Source organism: Cyanistes caeruleus, unplaced genomic scaffold (genome assembly GCF_971803275.1).
Source record: "Cyanistes caeruleus unplaced genomic scaffold, bCyaCae1.hap1.1 HAP1_SCAFFOLD_87, whole genome shotgun sequence".
In the NCBI taxonomy this organism is placed as follows: domain Eukaryota; kingdom Metazoa; phylum Chordata; class Aves; order Passeriformes; family Paridae; genus Cyanistes; species Cyanistes caeruleus.
The window spans coordinates 31140-49609 of record NW_028255892.1 but is presented as its reverse complement, the minus strand read 5'-3'; the positions used below and the strand labels follow the sequence as shown (position 1 = coordinate 49609).

General features: G+C 50.2%; 2 protein-coding genes across 3 annotated transcripts in view; both read left to right on the top strand.

Moving 5' to 3' along the window:
- The window catches only part of LOC147646664 (serine/threonine-protein kinase PAK 3-like), a 208693-nt gene extending 190557 nt beyond the window's left edge, over window positions 1–18136 (top strand). For both annotated transcript variants that reach the window (XM_086873117.1, XM_086873116.1), the window contains exon 15: window positions 18025–18136. The gene's annotated coding sequence lies outside the window, so the exon portion shown is untranslated. The remainder of the gene's footprint in view (window positions 1–18024) is intronic.
- On the top strand, window positions 4346–18136 carry LOC111922426 (uncharacterized). The gene is made up of 15 exons (XM_086873098.1): window positions 4346–4732; window positions 6400–6437; window positions 6881–7012; window positions 8495–8629; window positions 8902–9243; window positions 9690–9779; window positions 10179–10353; window positions 11833–11896; window positions 12593–12641; window positions 13020–13132; window positions 13725–13842; window positions 14507–14606; window positions 15071–15267; window positions 16617–16754; window positions 17871–18136. Exons 1-15 carry the CDS (start codon window positions 4456–4458, stop codon window positions 17970–17972), a joined length of 2070 nt encoding a protein of 689 aa, XP_086729224.1. The 5' UTR covers window positions 4346–4455; the 3' UTR covers window positions 17973–18136.
- Window positions 18137–18470: the final 334 nt, after the last annotated feature.

Genomic DNA, 18470 nt, shown 5'->3' with positions numbered 1-18470 from the left:
CTTCCTGCGCAGGCAGAAGCCGAGCCCCAGTGCCAGGAAGACAAAGCCCAACACGGAGACTCCAATCCCCGTCAGCATCTTGCTGTGGGCAGCGTTTGACGGCATCCCTGGGAGGTCTGCAGAGGTCAGGACCCCCAAAACTTCTCACAGACACTTCAATCCCCTCCAAGCACCCTCCCAGTCCCTCCCAGCCCACCCAGGATCCTCTGAAACCTCTTTCAGAGTCACTAATTTTAAAAAATTAGGTATTTTAGAAAAAGTGTAGATCTTAGCTAGAGATAGGCCTTGCTGGAACTAGTTCGAGTTAATGATGAAGTGAGAAGCAGGATTTGAGATAATGAATCTCAGGTAAAAAATTACTTGTCATTGTATGTTTAGATGTGCTTATAATGAGAAAAGAGAAAGTGATAAACGGGTTCAGGAAGATCACAGACCTTACATCTGGAAACCCATTTCAAAGTCACAAGGGAGGAAACTGGAGTTGTACCAAATGTCATTTGTAATGTCAACCATTGTAAAGGTAGAAAGGTGAGAGTGGGGAAGAACGGTTTTCCTTCATCCCTTGATGACCCCTCCTCACCAAAACGACCTGTTCTTCAAATCAGGGACCCAACCAGGCAGGTGTAATGACTTTTTAAACTCATTACTGTGAATTTTAATCCAAAGTGGGGAATGGCGGGTGTTAGCATTGTGAGTATGTATTTGTTTTTTGGATATTCAAGACTTTCGTAAATAAATAGACACTGGAATCTTTTGTCAACTTGCAGTGCGTATTAAGGGGTGACTCCCGCACTCGCCCAGTGCTGTGATTAAACATCCACTTTGTAACTTTAAACTGTTGGAGAGGTTTTTTGTCCATTAACAGATTGATGTTGATACTGGATCAATATTGCTATTTTGGTAAATCACTGCCAGTCTCTTCCCAGCCTCCCCAGGACCCAGCAGAGCCCCTCCTGTTCCTCTCAGGATCCCACAGCCCCCTCCCAATTTCTCCCCACTTCCCCTGGACCACCCAAATCCTCTCCCAGTCCCTTCCCAGCCCCACCAGGACTCATCAAGACTCCTCCCAGTCTCTTCCCAGCACCACCAACCTCATCCCAATCCCTGCTTTCAAATGCCCAATCTCCTTCCAGCTCCTCCAGGCTCACTCAAATCCCTCCCAGTGACACCCAGCCCCCCCAAACTCCCTCCCAGTGTCCACCAGGACCCCCAGAACCCCATCCCACCCTCCCCAACATCCTTCAAACCCTTTCCCAGCCATCCTAAGCACCTCAATCCCTTCCCCAGTTTAAACCAGTCTATCTCAAACTCCCTCCTAGTTCCTCCCAGCACACCCCAATCCCCCTCTGGGCCCCCCCAGTGCCTCCCCCGCTGCCCCCGGCGCTGTGGGGGCCGGGCCGTGCCCCAGTGCCGGCTCAGGGGGTGCTCCAGGCTGGCGTGCTCCACCTGGCAGCTGGAGCTGAGCCCGCATTGCCGGGGGCGGTTTCCAGCAGCACCAGGAGCTGCTGGCTCCAGTCCCCGCTGGGGAGCACGGCAGTGGCCAGCACGTGGCCCGAGAGCTGCTGCTGGCCCTGGGAGCAGCTCAGCTGGATGTGGGCAGGGGAGAAATCCATCAGGGAGCAGAGCAGGCGGCCGGGGCCGGGCTGGGAGCTGGAGGGCACCAGCGAGATGGACACGCTGGGATGGGCACTGGGAGAGAGTGGAGAGGAGTTGTGTGGCATTGGGAGGGACTGGGAATGGACTGGCAGGGACTGGGATGGCACTGAAAGAGATGAGAGTGGATACTGGGACACTGGATGAGGGCATAGAGGTCTGGGAGTGACGTGAGAATGAGCTAGGAATAGACTGGGTATGGCTAAAAAGGAGTGGGCGGGACTGTGGTGGCACTGGGCGGGACTGTGGTGGCACTGGGCGGGACTGTGGTGGCACTGGGAGGGACTGTGGTGGCACTGGCCGGGACTGTGGTGGCACTGGGAGGGACTGTGGTGGCACTGGGAGGGACTGGGAATGAAGCGCGCGGCACTGGGTGGCCGAGTCCAGCGCGGGGCTCTCGGCTCTGTGGATCTGCCCGGCAACTGATGAGTCATCAGAGAGACGCGCTCTGATTGGCTGAGGGGCGGCAGATCCACGGAGGGGCGAGATGGACAGGCGGGGTCACTGGGAGTGACTGGGATGGACTAGGAGAGGCTGGGATGGACTGGGAGAGCCACGGGAGCCATTGGGAGGGACAAGGGGCCCCGGGGATGGGCACAAGGAAGCCTGAGGGCTCTGGGGTGATTCCCAGGGAGGTTTGGAGGGACACGGCCGGGCCCCTCTCTGTGCCCTGCGAGCAGCGGCCCGGACAGAAAAGTTCAGGAGCAGGAGGAGGTGTTTCTCAAGATTGATTTTAATCCTCATTCTCCTGGTCTGATTTGCTCAATCCTAAATTCAGTTGATTTCCCCAGGTCGGGCTGTTGTGGCCCTGATGGTGATCCCTGAGTGACCTCTCCCTGCCCTTGTCCCGACCCACGAGGATTTGGATTTGTTTCAGTTCAGTGAAATTCGTGGTGATCTGGGGGGAGCTGGAGCAAAGCAGCTGGAAAGCACAGTGGGCTTGACAGGGACTGAACCAGGGCAGGAGTTGGGGCTGCTTCGAGTGAGCTCTCACAGTGTGAACCTTCATGGGGTCTTGAAGGGAATTTTGTTGAAGTTTGACATTCTTTATCATAAAGAAGAGTCACAAGTGGAGCTCTGCTTTCAGCTTGAAATGAGGCTGAATGTGGGTGGTGGGAATTCTGTAACTTCAAGTTGTTCCTTGATCCTGGACACTTTAGCTTTGGCAATCTGAAGCCCTTCAGCAGCAATGTCTCTGCCACCCCCTGGTTTCTGGCTCAGACCCAGCACCCAGCTTGGACAAGGTCTGGGCTTTGTCCTCTTGAGCTTTGGGAGCCTCCCGGGAAGCACCAGCCCTCCCCAGACCACCCTTGGTAGCACTTTTTATTTTCTCTCTGCTGACAATTTTATCCCCAAAACTGTCGTGGGAACGTTGTATCCAAGCACATCCTCCAGCGCTGCACTTTCCTCCTGTGAATTCCCTGTGCAGGGAATGTGTCTGTGCTTTTCCCTGCTCTGTTCACTGACAAACAAACCTGAGCCCGTGGGACTGTCAGAGCTCCTTCATGCAATGAAATCAGGTTGTGTTTCTCATGGCATGTTCTGGAGGAGCTTTTCTTGGTGTGTCTTGTGCTGCTGGAAATGACACAAGAGCCAGGAGGGAACAGAAGCTGCTGCTGCCCGTTGGCTCAGGGCCAGGGAACCAAGTTGTGCTCCCGGGCAGTTGGGCCCTGCTGGAAGCAGAGCCACGTTTCCCTTGAGCAGCTCAAGCTTGTGACAGCTCCAAACAGGAAACCTCAGCAGAAAACTCTTCCTCCAAACTCAGCTGTTTTCCCTCCTGCAGCTGTTTGGGAAAGAGCCTCAAAGCACAGACTCTGCTGGGAGCCATTGGTGCATTTCCTCCCTCCCGGCAGCAGCAGCTCCTGAGCCCTTCACGGGCTCCTGGCCCTTCCCAAACCCTTCAGCTCCCTTGGAACACTCAGCAGTCACTAACATAGGTATTTCTTTCATATTTAAACTGCATTTAAACTTCTCCTTTTCTCTCCTCTCTATCTTTTTAATCTCCTCTTTATCTCCTTTTATCCTGTCAGCACCAGTAGGATGGGGCTGGAGTCTTGGGGTGGGTGTGGGATGAACTGAGGATCCAGAAGAGAAGGGCAAGGCAGAGGGGAGAGGACTCAGCCAACCCTTCTCCTGCTCTCTCCTCCCCCAGGCTCCAGCTAAAGCAAGTCAGACTGGAAAGGATCCCACAAATGCTGTGTTCTCCTCCCTCTGAGCTTGGCTGGGGATCCTCAGCTTCAGCCTGGTGCAGTGATGGCTTAGATTCGCTAATTTGAGATTTTTGGCTAATGCACTAAATTGAAGAGGTTTATTATTACTTAATCACCTTTCACCTTTGCCAAGTTCTGCTGCACTGTGTCTGCTTTTCACCCAATACACTGCTAGCTCACCTACACACATGTGCTTCTTAGGATAATATTTAGATTCATAGCTTACTCTATAAAATCACACAATTACAGTTGAAATCTCTCCACCATCTCACTCATTGCAGTTTTTTATTTACTTATGGCATATTCTTACTTGCAGCTATAGGAACATAAGCTTATGAATTCTCTGCTCAGCGTCTGTGAACCTTTAGCATTGCATGAACCCAAGCTCCTTCCAAGGCTGTCAATCAAACCCTTCAGTATCAGTGGAAGTTTCTGTCTTTCCATTTCCCACAGCCCACCAAAGGATTTGTGACACTTTGTGACAGAGGAGAACCTGCCAGGCAATTTTGTGTTTGCTGTAGGGAAGGTTGGGTTGCTCTGCATCAATTCCCAGAGCAGTGCAGAGCATTGGCTTTGTGATGTCAGGGCATGGATGCCACCTTGTCGTGGTGACATCCCAAGGTTGCCTTGGTGCACGGAAGGCCTCAGGGTCAGAGCAGCTCTTGGGCTTGCTCAGTGCAGGAGCATCCTCCTGCTTGAGGCGTTTGTCAGTGGGCAGCTGCACACTGACAGGAGCCTTGTTTGTTTTTGTGGTGGAGCAGAGTGTGCAAACTGGCACAGCAGTGCTACAGTGATGGAGCAGCTCGCTGTTGCCGTTTGCACCATTTATGGCATTGGCTATGCCGGCTATTACCTCACCAACCTGGCACGTAAGTAGAGGTTTTCCCTGGCTGGAACCTGAGCTGGCTTTTGTAGGTCTCCCTGCTCTTCCTTAGTGACCCGGTTGCTATTGAAACACAAAGACCATGAGGATGCCCCTGGTTTGGTAAAGCTGCTGTCAACACCTTCAGCAAAACACGGGGTGTCTGTAGCCAGGGGGCTGCGGGCAGCATTTGCAGGGCTTCTGTTCCCTCCACGGGAGAGCCTGTGGCAGCAGAGTCTGGCATTTCCTCACTTTGCTGGCTCAATCTCTTGGGGTGACTTTACTTTTAAGATAGCTCTGAGAGCTGGGGAAGTTGAAACTGCTGGAGGCTGATGGGAGTTTTTTCTCCTGACTAATTCCTGGCCATGGGTGAGAATTGGCAGCGGTTTTAACTGTTGAGAAGTGAGATCAACCTGTGAACACCACCTTAAGATGGGAGGCCGGGAATTTCTTGCTCTCTTTGGTTTCTGGCTTCTGACGAGGTCACAGGGCTCTGTCTCGGCCTCCTCCCCCCCTCCAGGCCGGACAAGGCTGCAGAGGGCGGGGTGGGGGGAGAAACGGAGCCGGCCAGCCTGACTTGGTTTGCAGTTTCTGCCACTGAACTGAAACCTGACACCATCAACATCTGCAGCTTTAGCAAGATTTTAACTCTTTTACTGCCTGCATGAGACTTGCAGATTAATCCTTTTTTTCCAGAGAGAGAGAGAGAGAGGGAGTGATCAACCATCAACCCATCAAAGAGAGTGAAGAAAAAAATTAAATTTAGAGGGGGAAGAGAAAGGAGATGCTTTAATAAGCTGAAATATTTTTCTGTTAAAGCTATGGAGATGGACAGTAGTTTTCTGAATAAAAAGTCCTTTAATTCATGACAGAGTATATTGGGAGGAATGGAGTGTTTCCAAGTGTGGATTTTGAGCAAATGATGAAGTAGTTGTGACACAGTGAGATGCTGGAACAGAGGGGGAGAAGTAAGAGTTGAAAATTTGTGGCTTTTAAGAAGCAAAAAGAGAAAACTTCTGTTTCCAGAGAAGCTCACAAAAACAGATAAAGAGAACTTTTGCCTTTGAATAACTCATTCATAAAAATGACATCCCTAGACTCATGACCCATAACACACCTCAGAGTGATGGGAAATGGGAGGAGACAACTGATGGCAGATTTCCCGGCAGCTGGCATCAGAGAAATAGAAAGCTATGAAGAAAAATAGTTTTCTTGTGAAAAATTCCATAGATAGCAGAAGAAGACTTCTGTTTCTCTACAAAGACTGATGAAAAGACTCTAGCAGAAATTGGGACTGTTTTAAACACCAAAGTTCCAAAGTTTTTTGTCTCTATGTTGTCATGTAAACAAGGGAATGGTTGGGTAGTGGGGGAGAAAAGGGTTGTTCTGGAAGTTTTATTCTGGTTTCTTATTCCTGTAGTTTTTGTCAATAAACTTTCTTTATTCCATTTAAGTTTTAAGCCTGTTTTCCTCTTGTTCTAATCCATATCTCACTCCAAGAAATAAGTAACTTTTCTAGTGATTTTTTTGAAGTTGTTGCTTTAAACCACACCAGTCAAGCAGGACACCTTTGAAAATGCACACTGGGAGATCTTCTCAGATGCTGTTCTAAATAGGCCACGGTTCTCTCCAGTTTTCTCAAAGAATTTGGTTCCTTTTCCTTGCCCACTGCAGGTCATCTGACCCGTGTGTTCAGAGGTACCGATCCTGAGGTGAGTCAGAAAGGAACATTTGATGCTCCTGGTGTTTCAGAATTGTGCAGGGAACTGTGAGCTTGGCCTGTGGCAGTAGAGTGCAGAGGGCCAGCTGGGTGGGCTGAAAGAAGATCCATTTCCATGTTTACAACAGCAATAGCAAAGGCATTGTTGGCTATTTCCTAATTTTCCATTGCAGAGCTTTAAAAGAACTCAAAGCTCAGATTTGCAGAGAGAACGTTGCTTGCTGATAGTAGCCAGGGTGAACTCTCTAATTCAGAGCTCTTTGCAGCCTGGCTGAATTAACCCATTTTAATTTACTTGGAGAGACTTAGAATCCCATTGCTATCAAAGCTGATGATTTGTGCTTGGTAGAGCTGGTTGTAGAAATCGAGCTGAAGAGAAATAAGGTTCTAAATGATAGGGAGCTGCCTGTCCCTAACTCCACCATCTGTCCACAGAGCCCAGAAGCAAGAGCAGACTCTGCTGTGGCTCCCTCTGCTCCTGGAGAAGAGGCCAAAGAGGAGCAAAATGAGCAAAAGGAGCACGAGCCTCCAGCTGTGGTCACAGCCCAGCCTGACCATGCCCAGACAGTAAGTGCCAGTGCTGGGTGCTGCTGTCTTTAGTGCAAGGCAGAGCTGCAAGTTTCTGAGCAGCCAGCACTTGCTGTTGCTGGCTGAGGATGCTGAGTGCTGGAGTCCTGCCAGCACCCAGCCATTCCCCCATCCCGTGGCAGCTGGAAATTGGGCTTTGAGCCGTCGTGCTGAGGCCCCAAAGCGCTGCTGCCTGCGGGTGAGCAGCTGGCTGCTTGGCTCAGGGAAGCTCTGTCTCTTGGCTTCTGCCAAGCCATGGCCAAGGGCTCACACGGCATTTCTGGGGCTCACAGGGCTTGCTTTGTTTGCTGTCCCTTTTTGGAAACCTCTGCATGACCTGGAGAAGTGTTCTGCAGTTTTCTGGAGTAATTCTTCACTTCTGCAGAATCTTTTAGGCCACCTGTCTTTTGGCTTTTGATAAGCTGCAAGGAGATGTTTGTGTTGTCCATGAAGCTGTGGCCGGCCATTCTTGTCCTGTGTGGCCAAAGAAACAAACTGTGTAGTTCTGAACCCTTCTTCTGAGGCAAAATCCACAAGTGGCAAGTTTCTCTTGATACGTTTTGTGGTGAAGTCTGCAGCTTTGGAAACTGCATTGGAGCCTAGTGTGGGGGCAAAGCTGCAAGTCCTTGAGTGCTGTCTTGTGTTGCTAAGAACCCCTTTAGAGATGGTTGTTTTTTCTCCTCAGAGCTGTTTTCCTCCTCCTGCCTCTTCTGTCCTGACACTCCCTGTTTAACCTATAAATTTCTGCCTGTCCCAGTGAGGTGGGACAATTCCATGTTTTAGGTGGTTTTTGGTGACTTTGGTCATACATGCATTACATGACCCATGGCTTCCTTCATTAGCATCCCTAGGGGTGTGTCAATTAATTTGTTGGTGGGGCCTTTTGAGGATCTCTGTCAGTGCCACTCAGAATTCTCAGCTGACAAAAGAGGGAGGAGAAACACCTTGATCCTCTTCCATATCCTGAGGTGGCCATAGAGGCTCTCTGACCTGCAGCAGAGGATCCAATTGCACACATCCTTGTCTCCTGAATGAGCAGGATTTCTAACAAGAGTGTAGATGTCAGAAGGGCAGGAGTGGCAGGGCAGGCCTGAAAAGAACATGAACTCCAGCAGTGTCTCTCCCAAGGGCTGAGCTCACCCAGGAAGCCCCTGCAGAGCCAGGATGGAGCTGTGGGACAGGGCTGGCTGTCAGTCACTAGGGAGAGACAAGCAGGACACAGCAGAAGGGGAGGGAGGCCCTTGAGAAATGCCCCACATTTCCTGTCAGCTGCCCAAGAGTCTGTTGGAGATTCAGTGCCAGATGGGCCCTGATTGCACTGCCAGGGTCACTTTGGAATCTGTGCTTCCCCATGGGCAGAGAACAAGGCAGGAGAGCAGCAGCACAGAGCTTTGGGAACGTGGGAGCCCATCAGCCTTTGAGTCTTGGCCCACAAATGTTGGATGAGAAGTTGAAGCCCATCTTCTCTTGCTTTCTCTGCAGGTCCATCCAGAGAAAGAGCAGGAGCAGATTGTTTTCTCAGGACGGCCGTGCCAGCCTGAGGGAGAGCTGTTCCCAGCCCAAGAGCAGGAAGAGCAGCTGGGGCAGCAGGTGGAAGAGCCACTGGAGAATGGCCAGGTAAGGCTGACTCAGCAGGGGACAGAGTGAAGGGCAGGAAGAGGGGCATAAAACGCAGCTCTTGGGACTGAGCAGGCCACGAGTGCCAGAGGCCCTGAAAGCAAAGAGCCTCTGCAGAGATCAGCAGCGGGACAGGAGGTTACAGTGGAAGCAGAGGTGGGTAGGGAAGCAGAAAGAAGTGACTGAATGAGTGTGATTTTGAGGCTGAAACTGAGGAAGAAGCTGAGCCTGATGGCAGCTCCCAGGCACTTGCTCTCCATTTGTGTGTACAGAACATCGAGGCAGAGCCCCAGGCAGAGCTGCCTGAAGCTCCGAGGGCCATCATGGCAGTGAAGAGGAGGCACGAGGAAGACAGAAGCATCAAAGAGGAGATGAATCTCCCCTGGCAGAGAGGAAATCAACAGAACCAGGTGAGTGACAGAGTGGCAGACACTCCACTCATGGAAATTCCTCTCTGTCATTCTTCTCAGGCCTCCGAGGAGGAGCTTCTGGCAGAGCTGCAGGAAGCTGAGGCTAGGATCAGGGCAAGGGAGGAGAGGCTGGAGGAAGAAAGGAAGATCATCGAAGAGAAATTCCATCTCCTCGCTCAGCAGCAAGAGGCTCTAGAAAATCGAGTGAGTGAAAGAGCGATAGGCACAGCAGTCACTGCAGTCTGGTGCTTTCTGCCCTTCTTGCCTTTCCTCTGCAGAGCAGCAGGGGGCTGGGCTGATGCCTCTCAGTGCCATCCTGCTGTAGTGTCTATCCCAGCTGCTTGGAAGGACATTTCCTGCTGTGCTCAATCTCAGCTGCTGCCCTGGACAGTGGCACCAGTCATTTGCCCCTTCTGCCAGCACTCATCTCAAGGGATTCCTGCTGGCCTGCTCCTGCTCTCCTTGTTTCTTCAGGGCTTTTTGCAAGTGAACACAGTCCCCCAGACAGATTTGGAATACAAGCTGCAAGCTGTCTGTATCCCTTGGTGAATCTGCTGCTGTCCTGCTCTTTCCCTTTGCTCACAGTCAATGAGCCTTGGCACACAGGGACAAGCTGTGGTCTCTGACTGCTTTGTTCTCTTTGACTTGAGGTGGACGTGTTGATATCTCACCTGGCAGCCTGCGAAGGCTTCCAGCAAATGCCGGCTGATGAAGAGCCCCAAGGTCGGCAGCAGGCACAGGTACTGTCCCAAGCACAAGTGCTGCAGGCTGAGCACCTTCTGAAGATGGTGCAGGAAAAGAGGACTGAGGGGGAGGAGCTCCAACATTAGAACAAGGAGCTGCAAATGTGTCTGCAGCCCTTGGAGGGGGAAAGGGATCCTTGGGAGGAAGTGCAATGGTCGTTGTTGCAGTCATCCTTCAGAAAATCCAGGAAAATGGAATATGAAACTGGCCATCAACTTGATTAAAACCAACCTTGGGTTTTGACCATTTGGTTCCAGAAGCGGGCATCCAAAAAATCCAGTTGATGAGCTTTGCATGTGGCTAACAGCAACTTCCTAAGGGCTTGCATTTGAAAAGGGAACTCGGGGTAATCTCTGCCAGCCAGCTTTCTGACACAAACTCCTTTCTTCTCGCAGATCTACACAGGCTCTTCCATTCAATCTGCTGCAGCAGCAGCAGCAGCAGCAGCATCTAAAGGAGCCTTTGTTGCCCAAGCTGAGCAGTGGAGCCAGGGCAGTTTGTCCATTTCCAGCAGTGACACATCTGCTGCTCAGCTCCAGGAGAGCCAGGGAGACTTCGTGGAGCAACTGAGTACGTCTGGTGTATTTCTTGTCTGAGGGACAGTGTATTGTGTGCATGTGCCAGCAGAGCTGTAGCAAATGATCCTCCTCACTTTGGTGTCCCAGAGACATTTAGGACTCCCCACAGGAACTGCTGTGCTCTGAGGCAGCGAGAGAGCGCTCTGGCTGTTCCTGCTGCCTCTGAGGGCAGCTTGGACTGGCTCGGCTTTGCCTGGCATTCCCTTGCCACTAAAGGCAGAAGCAGGAATTGTTCTTGGATCAGCAGAAGGCTGTGGCCCAGCAAATGATCTATGCAAGTCCTGTGTGCTAGTGGCCAAACTGAACAGAATATTTGATTCCTAAATTCTCCTTAGACTCCAGACTTCCCACCTGTCGTCAGAACCAAAAGACTTCAGAGATATTAATTGGATTTGGGGTTTTGTCTTTTTGTTGTGGTTCTGTTTTTAGTTTTCAGTTTCTATACTTTTTGGTTTCAGATTTGGTGGTTTTTGGTAGAGTTTGTTTTTTCTCCATCCTGAAAGAGCTGTTCTGCCCCATGTGTCTTACTGCTGTCATTTTTAGGACTGTATTTATTGCCTCTACTACATCTACAAGGTTTTTATGAGAATGCTATATTTTTGTCAGTGAGGACTCCTTTGAAAGAACATCAGGTGACAGCAGAAACAGAGAGCAAGAGATGTTTTCATTGGGCCCACAATGAAGAAACAGATACTTGTATAACAATCTGTCATTAATATCCTAGTTTTATTCTTATAAAGATGTGTCCAAGAGACACATCCACATGGTGTGATCAGATAAAACAGCACTGCAGGCATTTCTCAGGAGCGAGCCTGCAGCCCCTGTGCTGTGTATTCCTCAGATCCATGGCACTTTTTCATCCCCGATTCCCAGCCATTCCCATGACTCTTAGAATCCTACCTATTGGCCCAAGCCCTGCTCAGATCAGTCTCTGGGAAAACACATCAAGCCCTCTGTGATTCTGCAGCACAACCCATTTAATCTGCTTCTTGCCCATGACAGCTGCCAGTGCTGTGCTCTCAGAAAAGACCTGGTGGGGCTGAGAAAAGATCCCAGCTGATTTGGTGTCTACCTTCACCTGCTGGGACACAAAAGGGCCTTGATCTGCACCTGGCTGTGTGTGATCTCCAAGGCAATGCTGTTGTGTCCTGAACGGGGGCCACAGCTTGTCAGGGGCTCAGGCTGGCTGTGTCTTCTTGCCATTGCTTGTCAGTGCTCATGCTTGGCCTTTGCCAGCCTTGTGCTGTGCCCTGCTGTGCTCTCTGCGCTTCATTTCCTTCCAAGGACTGGACAAAATCAGTCTCTCTGCTGCCCATTTGTACTGCACAACTGCCTGTCTTGTTGCTGCTGTGCTTGCTGCCCAGCTGACCACAGAGGGTTCAGAGCCCCAGACAGCGGGGCTGCCTTTGGCATCTCCTGCAAGTTGGGATCTCTGCCTGAGAGTCAGCATCTTGCATTTTGTTTCCCTCAGGGAGAATGGTGAACAAGGAAAATCCCATCACAAAATACATAGAACTGGAAAGTCTTGGCAGCGGGTGAGTCCAACCACAGTCACTTCTACACAGCCACGGGCCAGGTGTTTCCCTGGGGGAATATCCATCAAGTGGGAAGTCAGACAAGTTGTCCACATGTTTAGACAGCGGGCTTAGTCTGCCCCATCTCTCAGTACTGGCCAGAATTTGTCAAGTGTGCTCAGAAGGCATTGTCAAAGACATCTCCATGCTGCCAAGGTCTTGCCTGCAGCAAGGAACACAACCTGGTAAATCTGCTTGTCTCTCAAGTGTGGGACAGCTCAGGATTCATTTCCTTCGCATTTTTGGATGTCTCCAAATCATCTGGCCACACTAATGAAAGGAGAAGAATCTTGCTTGCCTGAAAGCACAACCTACCCCCAATGAGAGCTGTCAGATAACAGTTCTCAGGAACATTTCTCTCCAAGAGTTTGCTAAAGGAAATACTCCGTGCTCAGGATTAGAATTGCACAGTTTAGAAGCTGACACCCGAGATGAAGGAATAAGCTGCCTTTTGGAGCTGAGGCAGTAAATCCCAAGGCTTCAGGAACAGGCCCAGTGCCCAGGCACTTGAGGGGAAAATGCATCATCTGCCTTCTGGCAGACCCCTCCTGCAACCTGCAGCTTTTAGGCATTTACAGCAGAGCTCTCCTGTCTGGACTGGCTTCCACTGCAAGATCTAAATGGCTTCTCCTTTCTTTGCTGCTGTTTTGTTTCTAGGGGTTTTGGAGAGGTTTCCAGAGCACTTGACATTGCAACAGGAGGAGAGGTAAATGTCAACAGCCCCTGCAGCCTCTGCTGCTCTCCAGGCCTTTCCCCACTGCTGACAGCTGTGGCTGGAGCTTTGAGTAGAGCTGTGCTGAAAAGGCACAAGAAGCACAGACTGGAGCCAGCCTGCAAATTGCACTTGGAACAGGCTTTGTGGACAAGGCAAATCCTCAGTGGCCACATGTCCTGTAACTGACCCCCAAGGGAGCAGAGAAATGGGCTGTTGGAATGTCACTTCCTAATTACTCCAATGATGAGGTCTAATCACAAGGCACTTTGGCACAGCTTGGCTGTGCCATTCCAAAATCACTTGCTCCATGTGGGTTGTGGTCTCATGCTACCAATTTTCTCAAATTACTCCTTTTCAATGTCATTTGAGGTGGCCATCAAGAAAATAAATGTGCAAGGAGTGAGTAGGAAGATACTAACCATGAATGAAATCAGGATCATGGAGAGTAATAGGAGTCCCAGGATCGTGAATTACTTAGCCAGGTGAGTGGTCACGGTCCTATCCCTTGAATGTTTCTTTACATACTACAAGCATGAGAGCTTAAAAACCCACTTTGGTCAGTGGCAGGAAATAGAGTTGTTAATGATTATTTCTCTACTTATCTCCAATGGATGGGAAGAGACTGCATTTTGTGTGCATGAATCCACCCTGGCAAATGCAGACTGAAAATTGTTCAAAAACCTGCATCAGCCCTATCTTAAGAATTCAATACCTTGTAAGTTCATTGCCTCCACAGTTCTTTGGGCTTGAGTTTTTCAAGTTTCTTAAATGCTGATGAACCATCCAAGAGAGGATTGCCCTTGCATTGTTGCCCCTCTTTCCCATTGCTGTGCATGCCAGGAAGACTAGGTGCTTATTTCCAGAAATGCCATGCGTGACAGGTTTTTTATCTGGGCTCTTCCTAAACTGCCTTTCTCCTTGAGACAGCACAGACTGCAAACACTGCACAGCCTAGAGGCAATGTCTATGCCTTTACTTCTGCCCTTGTCTCCAAGGGACCCAGAAACAAGACTCAAGCAAAAAACCAACCTAGCCGTGCATGTTCACCTGCATGGCCTTGTTTCCTTTTTTCAGCTACCTTGTGCATGAGGAACTCTGGCTGGTGATGGAGTACATGGACGGAGGCACTCTGAGAGATCTCATCGACGAGATTCAAATGTCTGAAGGAGAGATTGCAGCTGTCAGTCGGGAGGTCAGGGATCCCATCTGTGCTTCCAAGGCCTTGAGCTGCATTGTCTGGGAAACAGGGGCTCAGAACGGGAGGGATTTCATGGGCCAGGCTTGGTTTCTGTGCTGCTGCTCAGCTATGGGCAAGCAAAAGCATCTCAAGGGAACTGTCTGCCAGTGCCCCTACACTCACTGGACTCACTTCCTGTCCACTTATCCCCTGCTCTTGTATTATAGCTCTGTCTCTCAGATTGGCATTTGCACTTCTCCACCTTGCCTAGCTAAACTTTGGCCTGTCTGCACTACATTCCTTGTCTCTAAAGCAAAGGTGTGGTGGCAGGATTTGAAACAAACAGGAAAGAAAAAAAGAGACTAATTTCTTTTATTCCTCAGCTGAAAAGGATAGCAGTGCAGCCCAATAGCTGTTTGCTACTGAGCACATGCACTGCAGCTGCCGTCACCCTGGCTGCTTTGCAGGGGACAGTCTACAACAGCAGTTTCTGGTGCTCTTTCAAAAGCTGACATGCCTTTCCTCCTGTGGGAGCAGCAGGCTCTTGCTCTCAATGGCGCTGTGTTCTGCCATTCCTCCCCATTCCCCTGCAAAGGGAACCTTCCACAGCTGTTTCCTTTCTTGTGCGATGAACTCACAGCACTACTTTTTGCCCCCCTGGTTCTCTTTTCTCTCTCAGTGCCTGCAAGGACTGGATTTTCTTCACTCCAACCACGTGATCCATCGAGATGTCAAGAGCAACAACATCCTTCTTAGAACCGACGGCTCTGTCAAGCTGGGTCAGTGTATTCTTGGTCAACTTCAGCATTCCAGGAATGGGGGGTGTGGGGCTGCTTTCAGTGACTGCCAGCTCCCCAAAAATGCTGCTGCTGGCAGTGCAGGGGTCCCCCCTGCTGTGGGCTGAAGGCACAGTTGCAGGGTGCACACAGCTATGACAAGGAACCACAAGCAGCCAAGAGTGCTATTGCTCTGTGTGTGTCTGTGTGTGTTCCTTCCAGAGGGAGGGAGCTGCAATCTAAACCTTCAGGGGAACAAAAGGCACTGCTGGAGGAAGTGTAAAAAATGGGGGGATGTTTGAAGTAGAAAATTCATATTTCCTTGGCTAAAGCCCTAAGGAAAGAGAGCAGGGAGTGTTGTCCAGGAAATTCAACTGCACATTCTCAAACTTCCACTGGGGAATTCTCTGGCTTGGTTTCCTAATTGAGAGTATGAAAATTAAAAGAGTATTTTGCTTTCTCCTCAGCTGATTTTGGCCTTTCTGCTCAGCTCACCCCTGAGCAAAATCAGCGGTGCTCGGTGACCGGGACTCCTTGGTGGATGGCACCTGAAGTGGTGAAGCGTCAACCATATGGCCCCAAAGTGGACGTGTGGTCTTTTGGAATTGTGGCAATTGAAATGGCCGAACAAAAAACTCCTTATGACAGTTTCACTGCTCAATCGGTAAGGAGCAAATACTCTCTGATCCCGCTGTCTTTCTCACCTGTCCCGTGTTCTCTGCTCACTGCACAAAATCCCATGGCCATCTGCTGGAAGTACTTCCACCAAGGCCCCTTCTACAAATGGCCCTGCAGCACATCAGCATCTGCTGGAGCTTTGGTTGCAGCACTGGGGGAACTCAAGCCTTACTTCGCCCAAACCATCTCCATTCTCAGGCAGCATTTTGCTTTGCCTTAGAAGTCGTTCCAGCTCTTGTGGCTGTGTAGATGGCCCCAAGAATAGGAAACAAGCATCTCAGAGCTGGTGTTATCTTTCCAGAAATGAAGCAAAGAAACTCAAAGCAAACCAAGTTTCAAAAACAGTGCTTTTGAGAGAAGAGGTGCAGCCCCATTCTTCTCACAGGGAAACTTGCCTGAAACCTGGAGATGAGGCTGTAAAGCCAGAGTCTCTTCTGCTTCTTGTGCAGTGCTGCTGAGACACTCAGTGACCACCTTCTTTCCTAACCCAAGCCACTTTCTCCATATCACCAAGCTGGAGCCTGGTGACGGGGAGAGCCTGCCAAAACCTCCTGTTTGTTTCCTGGCACTTTCTGGGATGGGCACAGTGTTAATGCATTGACTTGAGAATCCAACCAGCACAGGGTTACCACAGGGATGACACTTCTGATTTCACCATGAATATTTTCCTTTTGCCACCTAAGGGAACCTGAAATTTTCAGAGTGCTGAGAGACAGAGCTGCAGGTGGCTCCTGTGTGCCCAAACAGGCATTTTCAACCCAATACATTTGTGGAGGCATCTTAATGTGTCTGTGTTGAAAATGAGATTCCAAAGGTTTGTTTCCTTCCCTGAGGAACACCTGCTGCATTTCCTTTCTTTTCTCCCAATTACCATCATTTTCAAGAACAGGACAAAAAGCCTGATGAGTTTTGTTTTATGGCAGCTGTGCTTAAGGGACCAACAAGCACTGCAGAGATTCTTTTCTTATAAGAATCCTTGGAATAGTAGAGTTAGTTAGAATAGCAAAATCCCTCTTCCAAAAAGGCTGCCAAGCTGCTGGGAATCCTCCGAGAAGGAAACATGTATTTGCTGATGTAGTTGCCACTAACTAGAGCAGGCAATGAAATCAGCTGCCAAGGCAAGATCTGCTGGATGTTGGCAAAGCTGTGGCTTTGGGGCTTGGGTTTTTTCATGATACAGGAAAGTCATCATCCAAATGCTACAGGAAAGTCATGTCTGCCTCTCTGCCAGGGCAAAAACTGCCACTGCAGAGTGGAGCTGGAACAATGGGCTCTGGGAGAGCAGTTCCAGATGGGAAAGAAGCAGGTGGAGCCTTGTGTTTCCTTTTTCCCCAGGCTAAATTCCACATAGCCACAGAAGGGACCCCACAGCTGCGGCAGCCCGAGCAATTCTCGCCTTTGCTGCGTGACTTCCTGAGATGCTGCCTGCAGAAAGGCGAGGCGCAGCGCTGGTCTGCCAAGGAGCTGCTGCAGGTAAAATGCCAAAAGGGCTGCAGGTGAAACAGTGTCCCAGGGATGGGCTCCTCCTCCACTGAAATCCAAGGCATCAGATGAGCCCCCATTCTCCTCACTTCCAACCTTGGTGCTGTTCAGCTGACAGTGGGGAGCAATCCTAGACTGGGCTGGGCTGGCAGGGAGTGCTGGGTTTTAGCGCTGGCTAAAATCACCAGGGCACTTACTCATTTCTTGCTGGGAGCTATGGATTAGGAGAAGGGCAAAACAGGCTTCAAACTTCAAAGGAATAACAAATTTTATTATCAGGCCCACAAGAATAAGAAAGGTCTCACCTGTGCAATGAAAGGGTTCAATCTCACCCAGGTCATGGCAGTCACGGTGTTGGATTTCAGGCTGTGCTGGGCCCCTCTCTCTGCCCGGGAGCTGCTGGGAGGGGAGGCTCGGCCTGGAGCCGTCGCTGCACGCTGGGGAGAGGGTTTAGTGTGGGCAAGATGTCAGCAGCCGTGGCCTGGCCCAGCCTGGGGCCGGGGTCCCGCAGCCTCCATCCCCCGCCCGGGAGCCGCTGGGCTCTGGCCCGGCCTCCCCCAGGAGCACAGGCCGTGGGCGAGCAGGGCCAGCCTCACCACAGCTCCGTTACCTTCGGGCTCCGGAAGCAAAGAGGGCCAGTGCCCGGGCTGGTGGTTTTCAAAATGTGCATCATCACAGAGGCACATCTCATTTCTAAATGGTGCAAAATGTTGTCAGTTCTCAGAACTAGCCAGCCATTGGCCTGTCTCAGGCACAGAGGAAGCTCCCAGCAGCTTCTCTCAAAGAAATCACTTCCGCGCGGGGTTTCTTACTTCTTTCCCTAAATGTCAATTCATCTCAAACTAACACACAGGGACGTGGAAAGGTCATCTAGTCTGTGTCCTGCAATGAGCAGGGACATCTTTCAAGAGATCAGGATACTCACACCTCAGATATTTCCAGGGGTGGGCCACCTACCAGCTCTTGGGGCAACCTGTGCCACTCTTGCCCCATGCTCCTGACCTACTCTGACTCAATCCCCTTTTCATTTAAAAAGTATTCCCCTGCCTTTGAAGCTCTTAGCTTGGAAAATCATGCTTTCTTGTTGTTTTCATTTCCTTTCTGCAGCATCAATTTATAACATCGGCCATGCCTGGGTCCAGCCTGGCACCTCTCATCGTTGCAGTAAAGAAGTGGAAGGAGGAGGCAGGAATGCAACAATTGATTTAGAACTGTCTTCTCCATGACCAATTTAGAGTAGGATTATAGAGTAGGATTGCAGAGTAGGATTGTAGAGTAGGATTATAGAGTAGGATTGTAGTGCAGGATGGTAGTGTAGGTTTGTAGTGTAGGATTGTAGAGTAGGATTTTAAATAAAATTTCTAAAATCTCAACTCCTTTGGAACATTTCTCTCCTTCTGACCCTGTGAGAAAGCTCAACATTTCCTCCTGAATTGTCAGTTTTTTCTTAGAGGTGGAAAGTGACATTGATGGCTTCTTTGGTACAGTTTGTAAGGGGGGAAGGCTCCTCTTCATTCATCCTCTCCAGACCACACTGCCTTTGGAATATGGCCAACTGGACAAGTTTTGCCCAGCTGTGCCATTTCTATTTGAGGCAGAAACAGCAATGGCATTTGCAGGAAAAACCAAAGGAGGAGCGGTGCAACGCAAACATCCTGTGCAGATGCAGGCTGTGCAGATGTGACTCGAGAGTATTTGGGTTCCTGC